Source organism: Rhineura floridana, chromosome 1 (assembly GCF_030035675.1).
Source record: "Rhineura floridana isolate rRhiFlo1 chromosome 1, rRhiFlo1.hap2, whole genome shotgun sequence".
Taxonomy (NCBI): domain Eukaryota; kingdom Metazoa; phylum Chordata; class Lepidosauria; order Squamata; family Rhineuridae; genus Rhineura; species Rhineura floridana.
In genome coordinates this window covers 168961727-168974639 of record NC_084480.1, presented here as the reverse complement: position 1 = coordinate 168974639, position 12913 = coordinate 168961727, and the positions used below count along the sequence as shown (strand labels likewise).

The 12913-nt window shown below is 42.3% G+C and overlaps 1 protein-coding gene across 2 annotated transcripts; it reads left to right on the top strand.

The window, feature by feature from the left end:
- Positions 1 to 208: 208 nt before the first annotated feature.
- On the top strand, positions 209 to 12479 carry LOC133387699 (flavin-containing monooxygenase 5-like). 2 transcript variants are annotated; one of them, XM_061633042.1, is made up of 10 exons: positions 209 to 414; positions 1459 to 1596; positions 3521 to 3709; positions 5947 to 6109; positions 7704 to 7846; positions 8524 to 8723; positions 9339 to 9694; positions 10010 to 10087; positions 10696 to 10768; positions 11541 to 12479. In XM_061633042.1, exons 2-10 carry the CDS (start codon positions 1465 to 1467, stop codon positions 11893 to 11895), a joined length of 1689 nt encoding a protein of 562 aa, XP_061489026.1. In that variant the 5' UTR covers positions 209 to 414; positions 1459 to 1464; the 3' UTR covers positions 11896 to 12479. The 2 variants fall into 2 exon arrangements, with proteins under 2 accessions (XP_061489026.1, XP_061489120.1); XM_061633136.1 differs by lacking the exon at positions 10010 to 10087.
- Positions 12480 to 12913: the final 434 nt, after the last annotated feature.

The window sequence follows — 12913 nt, the reverse complement described above, 5'->3', positions numbered from 1 at the left end:
TGCCTCTTATCAAATGTAACTGATTACTAGAAATTGCAGGAGCATAAACAAGCAGATATCATCTGAACTTTATTAAGTGACACATTTTGATAACATAACCTTTTGGTGATTTGGCAGTCTGCCATCAGGAAAATAAACAGCATAGTGTGATACTCATCACAGAAATGTTTTGGGCTAAATTGGGAAATGTCGTTAGTCTTTATATAATGGGAGGCTTGATTGTCAGGTTGTTTTAAAAGACACCAAGATAGCCCTACTGTAACCCTTCTAGAGCACTAGCTCCTAAAATTGCTGAAACTCAGAAACAGAAAAGTCCTCTAAGGGGTTCTTCTTCACACCCAACTTCCAAGAGAAACTTTTGTTAAGTTTAAAGAGAGAGATAAGAGGACCTCAACAGCAGCCAATGCAAAACAAGTGAGTATAAATAAATGGCATTTCTTTGAGGTAATGCTCACAGTAGATTCAGACAGTTTACTCCTTCACTATATGACAACTACATCAGCCATCATGTGTAGGGATTTTTGTGGAATTATATTGTCGGTATCTGAAAGAATTCAGTATATAATTGTACTACAAGATCCCAACCCTTTCATCAGGTGATCTTAAATGAAGATAGTAAAGAGCAATTCAACATATTGTCTGTTGGTTACATACAAGGAGAGATGGAGTAGATCAACGTGGGTAAAGGTCTACTCAATATTTCTTAATATATATATATATATATATATATATATATATATATATATATATATAATATATAATGGACACGTAGGCTACTGTACTCTGGCACGTTGCATCACCAAGCTTATTGAAAACATGGCAGCTATAGATTGTAACATGTGTTAGAATATTTGAGGAAATCGATTTCAATGGACTGGGGGGGATACCACCCAGTGGAGAAAGATGGACCAAACAGAGTATTGCACAGTTTGCAATGTCCTGTCATTCTCTGTAATGCCATTGTAAAACCCACAACGCTATTTAAGTATAATCATATCTGCATACAAAAAAAAAATCTATCGGTGTCTTTAAAGAGGAGATAAAATTGGCAGTATTTGCAGCAGATTTGTACCATAAAATGCTTTTTGCTGAACTAAATTTATTTAGGGGTTTGAATGCTTAACCAGTGGAAAACACTGGGGGGGGGTACTGTTCCTACAAGGATATCCATTGCTTGGATGGCACTCCTCAGGTAGGAGACAGTTTCCCCTGGTTGCCCCCGCCACTGGATCATTAAAGGCCACTATTGAGTAATGGGACTGCCTGTATCGATTGTGTCTCACAAGAGGATATTGGCTTGGATGAAACTTACCCTAATCCCTTGTGAAACCTGTGGAAGAAACAGTTGATCCTGTCTGTTTTTGCAGGACATGAATGTCTTGTAATGCCAGCAATATGTCCATTCATTTGGACAATGACTGGGGAAGGCTATAACCGCCTTTTGTTCTCTTGATACAGGCCAGCATGGCAAAAAAGGTTGCTGTCATAGGAGCTGGGGCCAGTGGCCTAACTGCCATTAAATGCTGCTTGGATGAAGGCCTTCAGCCAACATGTTTTGAGAGAAGTGAAGACATAGGGGGACTGTGGAGGTTCCAGGTAAGTCAACGTCTTACATAAGAGCGGGAAAATGTCAATAAGCTGCAAATAGCAAGACTGTCCTGTGCATCGATATCTGTCTCCAGCAAAGAGAATGTGTTTTTTTGGGGGGGGGGGTTGTTTGTTGTTTGTTTTGTTTTTGCTCCATATACAGCTACTTAAAGCATTTATGGGGAAAGAAAAAGAGGCTTTGAGATCAAAGTTATATTTCATGGCTGGGCAAAATTCTATCAAATACCCTAGTCTCCATCACCATTTTGATAAAAAAAAATCTTGATAGCTGAAAGGAGCTATCATTTAGCTGGGGACAAATAATGGGTGAGGCCTCTGCTTGGTTTCTTTTGGAAAGAGGTTGTGAGGCTTGGCTTATGATGGCATATGATATTTCATATTTGGAACCTGTCAAAATCATAAGTTAAAACAGTCAGGAGATTCAAACAGTTAAAATTTCAATGCTTTTTAAAATTATGGATGTACATCAACATATATGCTTCATAAAGGAAAGTCAGTCAAAATAATGAATCCAGACAAGGAAGCAAACGACAGTACCAACAAATCCATAATAATTCATATACAGCTATGTTCCTCAAGACAAAAACAGTAATCACATATATACAAATTAATCATTTTCATTCTCAAAAATTTGTAAAACCATAACTATTATAACTATTGTCTTCTACAATATTGAATAAAAGCATTCCATCCTGATTTTTAAAAAATCCTGTTTGAAATTCTGTCCTTTTGCTCTAATAAAGTATGTTAGCTGAGCCATCAAGGTAAAATCCAAGCTTCTATTGTACTACTCTGTAACAAATGATATATTACCTGATCTTTTTCCAGCGTAATTCCAGCCATAGCTAATAAGAAGGAAACCAATTCCAAAATACAAAATCTTGCATTTGGGCATAGAAAGCTTACAATGAAAATAGTTTGTATATTGAATGTGAAGTCTCTCACTCAAAGTGTGAATGACAGAATGATAAAGTTTGCAGAATCTGAATATTTGTTTTGACAAAGCCATTAAGATGTGGGACAACAATGATCTAATATCTCTCACACATCTCTATGCATCTGATTGCTTTGCCATTTCATAGTTGAAGGCAATGTTATTATGGCTAAGGAAACATTTCCCCAGAGTCTTGAAGATGTTATGAGCTACCTTCATTCTTTAAGACTCCCTACAGTCTCTGGTTAAACAGGTTGTGAAGCACTATGGAAGCCTACCAAAATGTGCTATCAGAAATCATAGTATAGAATCATGGTCCAACAAATCAGTGGTGTAGTGGCAGATTCAGAAGTGCAAGATTTCTTCATGATAGTCACAGCAAGCCCCCTTGCAGCCACACCCTCAAGATTCACCATCTCTTCTGTAATTACAGAATTATAGAACCAAAAATAAACTACTGTGTGCATAGGCTCCCCCTTCAAATCTCTCTGTCTCTAGGGCTAAATGTTGCCAGAAACTTGATTTGAAGAATTCTGAAATGAACCCAAATGTGGGACTAGGATTTGGGGGACCAAGGTTCTTTGCTGTGAAGCTCACTTCTCACTCACCCTAGGAGCCAAGAAGTATGAAAAGGGGAGGTGTGTGTTAGGTACTGAGAAGAGTCTTCTCAGTGACTGACTCACCTCCTTTCACTCTGATTGCTTCAATCAGCACAAAAGGAGGAAGCATGTTGTTAGCTAAGTGAGAAGACTCGTTTCAGTAGTTAACATGCTCCCTTTTCGTGCTGATTGGTTTGTACACAAGCACCCGCTGGGATCCTGCTCCCCAAAAAGTAAGGGGTCTTTAACACCCCCCATGATCCTGGATGACTGCACCCTTGCCAACAATAGCTCTACCATTCCACCTTCAAGTACCTGAAAAAATATTGTCTATGCACAGCTTTAGAAGCCTTGTTCTTAATTTGGCAATTTCCTTTAGGAGCATGACATCGGGGGCCAAGCCAGCATTTACAAATCTCTGACCATTAATACCTCAAAAGAAATGATGAGTTACAGCGATTTCCTCATCCCCGAGGAGTACCCAAACTACATGCACCACAGCAAAGTGATGGAGTACTTCAGGATGTATGCAAACCATTTTGACTTGCTCAGACACATATGTTTCAAGGTAAGAAGCCAGGTCTCATTATTCAGCTAAAAGGCAGCACCAAGCACTACGCCAATAAAGAGGATCAAAAACAGTTGTATGAAAAGCCAGGAACAAAAAATAAAATCAGCTACACACAGATAATTTCTTCCCAATATGTTTCAAGGAAACTCTTTATCCAGGGCAATTTGTAAAAACAATACAAAACTATCCATTCTAAATTCACAAAGTTGCAGGCTCTAAAACAACAGTATCAAACAAATTCTACAGTATATGCACCAGTCCATTCCACTTAAATGCTCTATGTTCAAACAGAAGCATAAATGTTTACAGATTTTCCTTATTAAAGAATTTCTGTGAAACACATTAAGACCCAATTCTGTATGTGAGCTGTCTTTTTAGCACTAAAGACTACCTCTTGACCCACCACAGGCTACCAGGCTCTGCCTCAGAGACTACCCACTACCATGTCAAACTCTCAAGCTCTACATCTTGAGTCTTGAGATCTCGTCTTCCCCAGGAGACCTGGCGATGTAAGTTGAGACTAGCCTGCTGGGGTGTGCCTGTCCATGAATGCTTGCAGGCTACCAGCTGCAAAAATTAATAAAGAAGGAAGTATGCATGAGCATGTGCAGAAAGCCTTTCTCTGCCTTGGGATAAGTACAGTAGCATCCTACAAAGGTGGCGCAAAGGTGGCAAAGGACCAGGTGAAAGGATATGATTTCTTGACAGCAGATTTTTTTGTCATCATCAATTATAATAAATAAATAACCAAGTAGAGCTGATGATTTTAATGCATCTGTGTATAGGTTTGTTCTCACAGAGAAGGTGAACCTGTGACTGGGCTAGGGCTGAGCCAAAGCATAAACCTTAAACCTTAACTTCACAGCTTCATTCATGGGCTTTGGACCCCGCCTTTCACAGAGTTTTGGGTGCTGAGTGAAGCTCACTCATTGTGCCAGGGGAAGCAGAACAGGAGCCTGTCCCTGCATTCTTAGGCAGCATGGAGGCACTTCTTTTTCTTCCCATGCTGCACTGTAGCCTTGCACCACAGTGCTGAAAGGTAGGGAAGTGTCAGGGCAACTAGGCGACTCTCCTTATCTCCCTCAGCTGTGCTGCAGTGACCCACAGCATAGAGTAGGAATACAGAGTTAATCAATTGTCTTGGGCCAGTCCCTGCCTCTCAGCCTCAGAGGGAGGCAATACCGCTTACCATGAAAACCCTGTTCGTAGGGTCGCCATAAGTCGGAATCGACTTGAAGGCAGTCCATCTTCATCATTCCATTGTCTATGAGATGAATCTCTCTATATTCTGGTGCTGTGCTGGAGGCTGGCGTACAGTGTTGGAAGATGGGGAAGTGTCCCTACTTTGCCTTGGAACTCTGGTAGCACACTCTGTCTCCCTGCCCTTGGCTTCTTCTGTGGCTGTGGAATTTGCAAACAAGCACAGAAGAAGGGAATTACAGGTATGGCTGGAGTGATTAGGACTAGGGTTGAGTGAGAATGTAAATTCAGTTCACATTTCAAGCTGAAGTGATCAAATGTGCACTTTCTAAAACAATATGAGAACCAAAACACAGCTATCCTTCAACATTCACAAATGTGGCGAACTGAATTTAAGACTGGAAAAATGGGAAACAGAGAGACCAGTCTTTCCCTCTGATTCCGACTGGCAGTGGCACTCTGCAGTTACTAATGGGAGTCTTTCCCAACCCTGCCTGGAAATGCCAAGGACTGAGACCTTCTGATTGGTGAGCTACAGCCCTTTTGTGTAAGCTCACTCTAGTATGGAGACTAGATGAGGGCTCACATGATTTTATAGGGAGTTTTAATCACGTGAGCCCTCATCTACAGTCTCAAGTGGTACAATTTTTGTAAGAACCATACATTGGAAATGTGCAGAACACCAGACTGTTCTTGTTTTCTGTGTGGAGAGGGCTCTACCCCCACCCACTTTGGAGAAGCATGCAGGCACATGAGTTCCCACCTATAATCTGAACTGGTACTATCCTGGGGTAGTTTATATCACCTCAGTGAGGAAAAGGCTCATAGTTCTAGATATTCAACATAAGAGCAGTTCTTAAAATAATTCAAAAGAACATCATCCCCATGACCCCAATCCTGACAGTACAGTGTAAATATTCAGCTATGCAATTCCCCCCAGAGTCTTTGTAAGCATACTACAATTCATGTGCTTCATTGCTATGAAAAATCACTATAAAAAACAAACATAAGAATAAGCTACCTTGTCTTTTAAGGCCTGTGTCTGCAGCATAAGGAAACGCCCAGATTTCCTCATCACTGGCCAGTGGGATGTTGTAACCGAACAGTATGGGAAACAGGAGTCTGCCATCTTTGATGCTATTCTGGTCTGCACTGGCCACCACATAGATCCTTATTTTCCTCTGGATTTGTTTCCTGGTAGGTGAGGGTTTTTTGATGTTGTAAACTGGTTGAGAATTTTGTGAAGTCCATTTACAAGCAAAATCCCCAAGGCACTTTCATATTTGAATGTCTTTGCTAAGCCTTTTGGGGGTGTAAAGTATGTGTTTGCTGCCGAAAGTGATAAGAACTCTACTTGATCCCAAGGGAAGTTTGTATATGTGACATGAATATAGAGGATGTGAGTTCAAATCACAACAGAGAAGGACTCAGTTTGAATTAAATTGCATCATTGTACTGCCTCATTTGTCATGGTGAATGATTAAATGTCAGTGCTACTTGCAGTGAGGAGAGGGCTGGGACTAGGTTATAAATAAATGAAAGTAGCCCAACACATAGAAAATAAGGAGGATGTTGCCCTCTTGATTATAACATTTTTGTCCTAATTTTGGATCTAAGCCAGATATTGTGTTGAGAGTTTGCTAGGCAAAAGAAAAAGAAACATGGGGAAATAGATTTGACAGTTTGGAAGCACACAGTATTTATTACTCAAGAAACTGAGATGTTTCATTTAGTTTCCTGGAGTGTTTAAGCCTCGCAAACACCCTGTGAGGTAGACCAGGCTAGGCCCACAGTCACTTAAAGAATTAAACCAGATGTGATAATGGCAGCCACATTTGCTTAATCACTTGTATACCCCATTCACATAAAAGGTGGAGAGGTTTAGTGAATCTGGTTGTAACATTGAAAGGAGAAGGTGAAGAGAGCAAAGCCCTCTTCTTCCATATTACCTCCCAGTGGTCAATTTCTCCCCCTAACCTAGCTGCAACACTAGATGTGAGCTGGGATTGTTACCCATGTTTTCCACCTCACACTCTAACCACTGTGGCACATTAGCTCTCATTGGCTTTAGAGAATGTGAGAAGAGCTGCCACCTAGGGTCATCCTCATCCCGTCCAATGACTATTGATCCAGCTATACCCACCCCAGGATTTAGAATTGGGGTTGGGATATCCTAGGTGATAATGCAACCATATACGTGGGTCAAGGCTAACCTAACTAACTAACTAACTAACTAATTTTTGTAAGCTGCTAAGAGGTTTTCTGCAATCAAGCAGTGTATAAAATTTGTTAACTAAATAAAATAAATAAATAAATCATGGGCATTTATATACCACTAACATTCTCAGAGTGGCTTATAAAAGAGTTTAATTTAAAAGTACAATTCAGTTAAAATCACAATAACTATGAAAGACCAACTAATAAAGCAGTAAAGCATTTACCATATAAAAGAAAAAACTCTTGGGAATATAAAAAGCTCTTTGCCAGGGACCCCAATTACCACAATGTAGGTACCAGGCAAGATGCTCTGGAACAGGGATGGGGTACCTTTGGCCTCCAACTCCCATCAGCCCTAGCTAATGTGGCTGAGAGACAGGGATGGCGGGAGCTGTAGTAGTCCAGCAACATCTCGAGGACCACAGTTTTCCAATTATGGCAGTTCCCACTAGGGGCACAGTCCAGCTCAGAAATCTGTAAGCATGTTGAAATTTCCTGGTTTCTTTTATATTTTAATCAACAAGGATATATCTTGCCCAGCATCATGAAAATGGCTTCTTTATCCCTTTTACAGGTGTTAAGAAGTTTAAGGGGAAGATTATGCACAGTCGGGAATATAAGCATTCTGAAAACTTTCGGGACCAGCGAATCCTTGTAATAGGCTTGGGAAATTCTGGAGCAGACATCGCCGTAGACCTCAGCCATGTCACTAAGCAGGTTCAGCTCACTTAAAAAGCATTTGCCTTGTATTCTTCTAAACATGAAATGCTGCTGGGCACTTTTGTCAGGTTTGGAGCCCAGTAGTGCCGCTGAAACAAACAGAACAGGTTAGCTTCTTTCAGTGGACCTAAGCAGCCTGAAACCATTGTATTCAACAGGACTTCATTCTGAGTAGACATGGTTAGGATCACACAGTCCATGAATGTTTACTTGAAAATAAGTCCCACTTAATTCAATGGGACTTGGGGTCAAATTGCACATTATGTGGAATTTTCAAAATCTTTTGTGTGAGTGTTTAAATTGAAAGCGATTCATTGGTGGCTTTGAGGTTGAGCAATGTACACTTAGCCCTTTCTACTCCTACCAATTTTATGTTGAATGTCAACCCTCTCCTAGCTACTTTCTACCTACGGAGAAGAATATACTGGAACCCATATTTCCCCCCTGTAGGGGAGTATTCCAAATTGTGATTCCTCACCTGCATGCCAAAATGGTACAGCCTATTCAGCTCTTACATGGACTCTGCCACCTCATCCAAATGTACGTGTAGATCATGCCTTAGTATGTGAACTGACTCCACTGCAAAATATTAGACTTGCCTTGCAGCAGCCGTCCGGAGTTGCTTTTCTTCCTTAACTTGCCCCTTTTTCTGTCTCCCACTCCCCACCTAACAGATCTTTCTGAGCACCAGAACTGGCACCTGGGTGGTGAATCGTGTCTCCGATGACGGGTACCCCTTAGATGTGGTGCATTTTACACGCTTCAAAAACCTCCTTCGCCATATGCTTCCCAGGGCTCTGGTAAACCTATGGGGAGAGAAGAAGCTGAATATGAGATTTAACCATGAGAACTATGGTCTAAAACCCCAGCACAGGTAACACGAGAATTTTACAATTCTCTGAGAGTTGTGAACAATGGCAAACTCTATCTTTGTTTGCTGTTTTATATCATTTCTTCCTTTTCTGCGACTCCTGAGGTAGCCGCCAGTGGTGGCTGGTGCCTATTGGAACTGGTGGGGTGGAAGGCAGAGAGCCCAAGAGTAGGTGGAACCAGAGCCAGTGACAGGGAGAGCCAACTCATTTTATGAGCTTCCTAATGTGGAAACAAGATCTGCTGTTAATGTTATGAGCCCTACCATCTTATGCTCAGGTTGTATATATGTGCAATTTAAATCACATATCCTAAAGTCACCACAGTCTCCAGAGACCTTCATACCAAGGAAACTGAACCCTGAGTAAGCGCTGGAACCCCTGAAGTCTCTCAACCTCATGGAGATTGGGTGCATGTAACAATATATATGTATATACACACTAAGAAGCATTGGCCTATCCCCTTGTACTGTGTAAAGCACCAACGCACACTGATGGTGATAAACACTCAACAAATAAATCATAATCAAAAATTTTCTGCAAGCACAATACTAAATCCCCTATAATCCACTCAAAGATTATGCAATACTTGAAGGTCTCTTTTCTTCTTTGCTTTGCAGGTTCCTCAGTAGGTATCCAATTGCAGCAGATGACCTACCAAATGCCATAATTGCTGGCAGGGTGCTCATGAAGCCAAACGTGAAGGAGTTCACTGAGAGAGGTGTGATTTTTGAAGATGGCAGCAGAGAGGAAAACATTGATGTTGCTATCTTTGCTACAGGATACAACTATGCCTTCCCCTTCATTGAGGAGGGAGTCATCAAGACCAGGGACAACCAGATCCCACTATATAAGTTTGTTTTCTCTCCACATCTGGAAAAGCCCACACTGGCTATCATTGGCCTCCTCCAACCTTTGGGAGCCATCATGCCAATATCTGAGCTCCAAGCTCGATGGGCCACAAGAATCTTCAAGGGTAAGTCAGAGAGGAATATGAGAGGGGTTCCTGAGCTATTGCTCTGCTCGGTTCCAAGCTTGGGCTAGTTCCTGAATAATGAACTCCTTGATTTGCACTGGAACAACAAAGGCTTGTGGGTGGTTTCTCATGTTTGTGCAAAGGTGACTTTTAGCTCAGCCACACATTTCCAAATCTGAGTCTTAGACTGAGGTGGGAGGCCGCAGTTATGAGAGAGGCAGAGAGAAGAAGGTTTTAGTAGGCAAGATGACCAGGACTTGAACAAGAGTTTTATCTGAGGGGACAGAAAAGAATCGACAGCTTTTTGTAATGCAGCTGCACAGGAAAAGGGAGTTGTGGAACAATTTGGCAACGGACTGAGGATGGAGAGCCATGGCGAGAGGAGAATCAAAGGTAACACGAAGGCTAAGTGCCTGGTCAATGGGGTGAATGGTGATGTTGTCAATCAATATGAAAGTGATCAAGGGGAGGAAGAGGTGGTGGTGGTGGCGGCGGTGGCGGCGGTGGCGAAATCTTTCACAGCACAAACCTTTACATGTTTTCACAGATGCAATTCATTGGGGCTTTCTTCCAGATGTGTGCATTAGATTGCTTCCTTCGTCTTGTATTTGTTGAGTTTGAGATGACAAATGACACATCTCAAGCAGCCAGGTGGACAGAGATGTGGGGGAGGTCTGTGGTAGAGAGAAGGAAATGTGAGTTCATGAGGTGCACCAGAAACAAAAAATTAGGGGCTTTGGCTTTTTGTCCATCAGCCTATGAGTTAATCAGCTGTTTTATACATTAGGAATAGCCACATCCCTCCACCCTTTAAAAACAATCCTTCTGGCTTACTCAGTGATAATGTAATCCTTTATTTGAAATGCTTAATTCCTCAACATCCATAAGGAAGATGTCTAAAGTCTTGGTCCTCAGCTGTCCTTTTGGCTAGATGGGGATTCACACTCAGAGAACTGAGCTCACTGTTAGTATATACTGTATATGTGCGTGTTATTTTTCAGGCCTGCTCAAGTTGCCTTCAGAGGATGAAATGATGGCTGACATTACTGAGAAGATCAAATATAATGAGAAACGGTAGGAAAATCTTTCCACGTTTGTTTGTTTATATTAATTTTTTATCCCACCCTTCTCCCCAAAGGAGCCATTTACAGCAAGGGATGCTTATTTCTCCTGGGACTTTGGTGTACCAGCTTAGCTGGTATTAGTTGTGAAGTGGAACATTGCTGTTTATTTCTGGCTTTTGTAGTTGTGTAGAATGTGTAGTTGCTGCAGTTTCCCATTCCTTTACACCTCTACATTGCTGAGGGGCACATGCATATTGATAAAACAGTACAAAGAAGCAATCTTTATGCCAGTCTCTATTTGGTTATACCATCTTTTGACCACCAGTTTGGGCAGTCTGGTAGCCCTTGAGCTACCAGATGGCAGAGAATCAGTTTGGGACCAGTTTGCCATTTGGGACCTGATGCAGAATTATGCAGAATTATGAGCTTTGCTGCCTACTAGGGAGCATATCTGTTTCCAGTATGGTTGGCCGGCATATTTGTAAGCAAAGCAAATATTCCCAAGAGACTGTAAGTCTCCACTGCTCTCTTATCCACAGGAAAGGGAACCCTGTAGTGCTGCTCATGAAGTCTCTTGCAGGAAATGGGAAGCATGCTGCAATTGGAAATGCTGAGACTTGCTTCCTAGGATTAAAATCAGCTGAATCCACCTGCAAATTCTGCACTTGGCATGGGAATGTGTATACGGCTTTACGGAAACCCAAGCAGGAACCGGCCTGTACCATTCTAAGTGCTCCTTGGAGCCTAACTAATGCCTGCCAATTTTCTCCTGCTGTCTTTAGGTATGTGCCGAGCCAGCACATCAGCCTACAGGTGCAATATGTCGATCACATGGATGAACTGGCCTCCCTTTCGGGAGTGAAGCCCAGCCTGCTGAGTCTCTTCCTGATGGACCCAAAGCTGGCCTGGGAGGTGTTCTTTGGGCCTTGCTCACCTGCACAGTTCCGTCTCACCGGGCCTGGGAAGTGGGAGGGGGCTAGAAATGCCATCCTCACCCAAAGAGAGAGGATTGTCAAGGCCACCAAGACCCGAGGCCTGCAAACCTGTGTGGGCACCAGTCTGCCTTCGGCTCCTTGTTTCCTTATCAAAGTGCTTGGCTGTTTTGCCCTCTTTGCCATCATGGTAGCTTATCTTTAGCTTGGCCTTGCAGTAGCAGCAAGAGAAGAACTCACTGCTTTCTTGTGTGTTAATCAGGGCAAACCTCCAGGATACCAGGAAAATGAGAAGTGGCTCGAAAGTGACCAGAAATTGGAGTTTCTGTAGTGCAGAAGGCTCACATTTTTACTTGGTAAACCAACCTGGCAAAATTTCAGCTGAAACTTTTTCATATACTTGGCTTCTTTCTACATCTTAACAGTAGCTTATAAAATGGTTAGGAGATCATGGAAAGAATTCTCACAAATGTTTTTTTCCCTCATGTTTCCTCACTTATACAAATCTGTTTATTAACATCTACCCAACCAATGGGACTCTGCCATCACAGGCACGTTTAGGATTGCAGCTGCTGGTATACTTCTCTTTATAGCACAGTTGCTTGCTTTTATTCCTATCTGGCTCTCCCAATCTGTTCAACACCTTAAATAAAGACTTTGAAATACAAAAATGTCTAAGGAAAGTGAAGTCACATTACAATGAAAAATAACCGAAAACTGCATTCTCTTCTGACTTGTATGAATTACTAGGGGCTGAGCCCCTGCTTGCTTCACTCACCAACCCAGCTTACCCCCCACTCTTCCCAGACCTTGCCAGCCTGTATCTCCTTTGTCCACCTCCCCTGCCAGCAGTGGTGGTGGTAGCCGTGACAGTGGGATGAAGGAGATAAAAACTCTTTCCTTCATTCTGTCCCACTGGTGGTGGGGGGAGGAGAACCAAGAGGAAACAGATGTCTCAGCACTAGCAGCAGCTGCAGGAGAACCAAGGGGAGACAGACAGTGGGATGAAGGGGGAAAAGACTTTCTCTCCTTCATTGCCGTTTTGTGCCAGCAGTAGTGAGAGGGAGACTAAGGGGAGAAAGACTTTGATCTTCCCATTTCAGGGGGGAGGGAGGAAGGCCCAGGGGGGAGTAGTGGCCCCAGCTTCTCATCTTGCTGTAGTTTGCAGTGCCATCTACAGTTTGATGATAGCCTTGTGCAAATACAGATATAGAAAGATATGG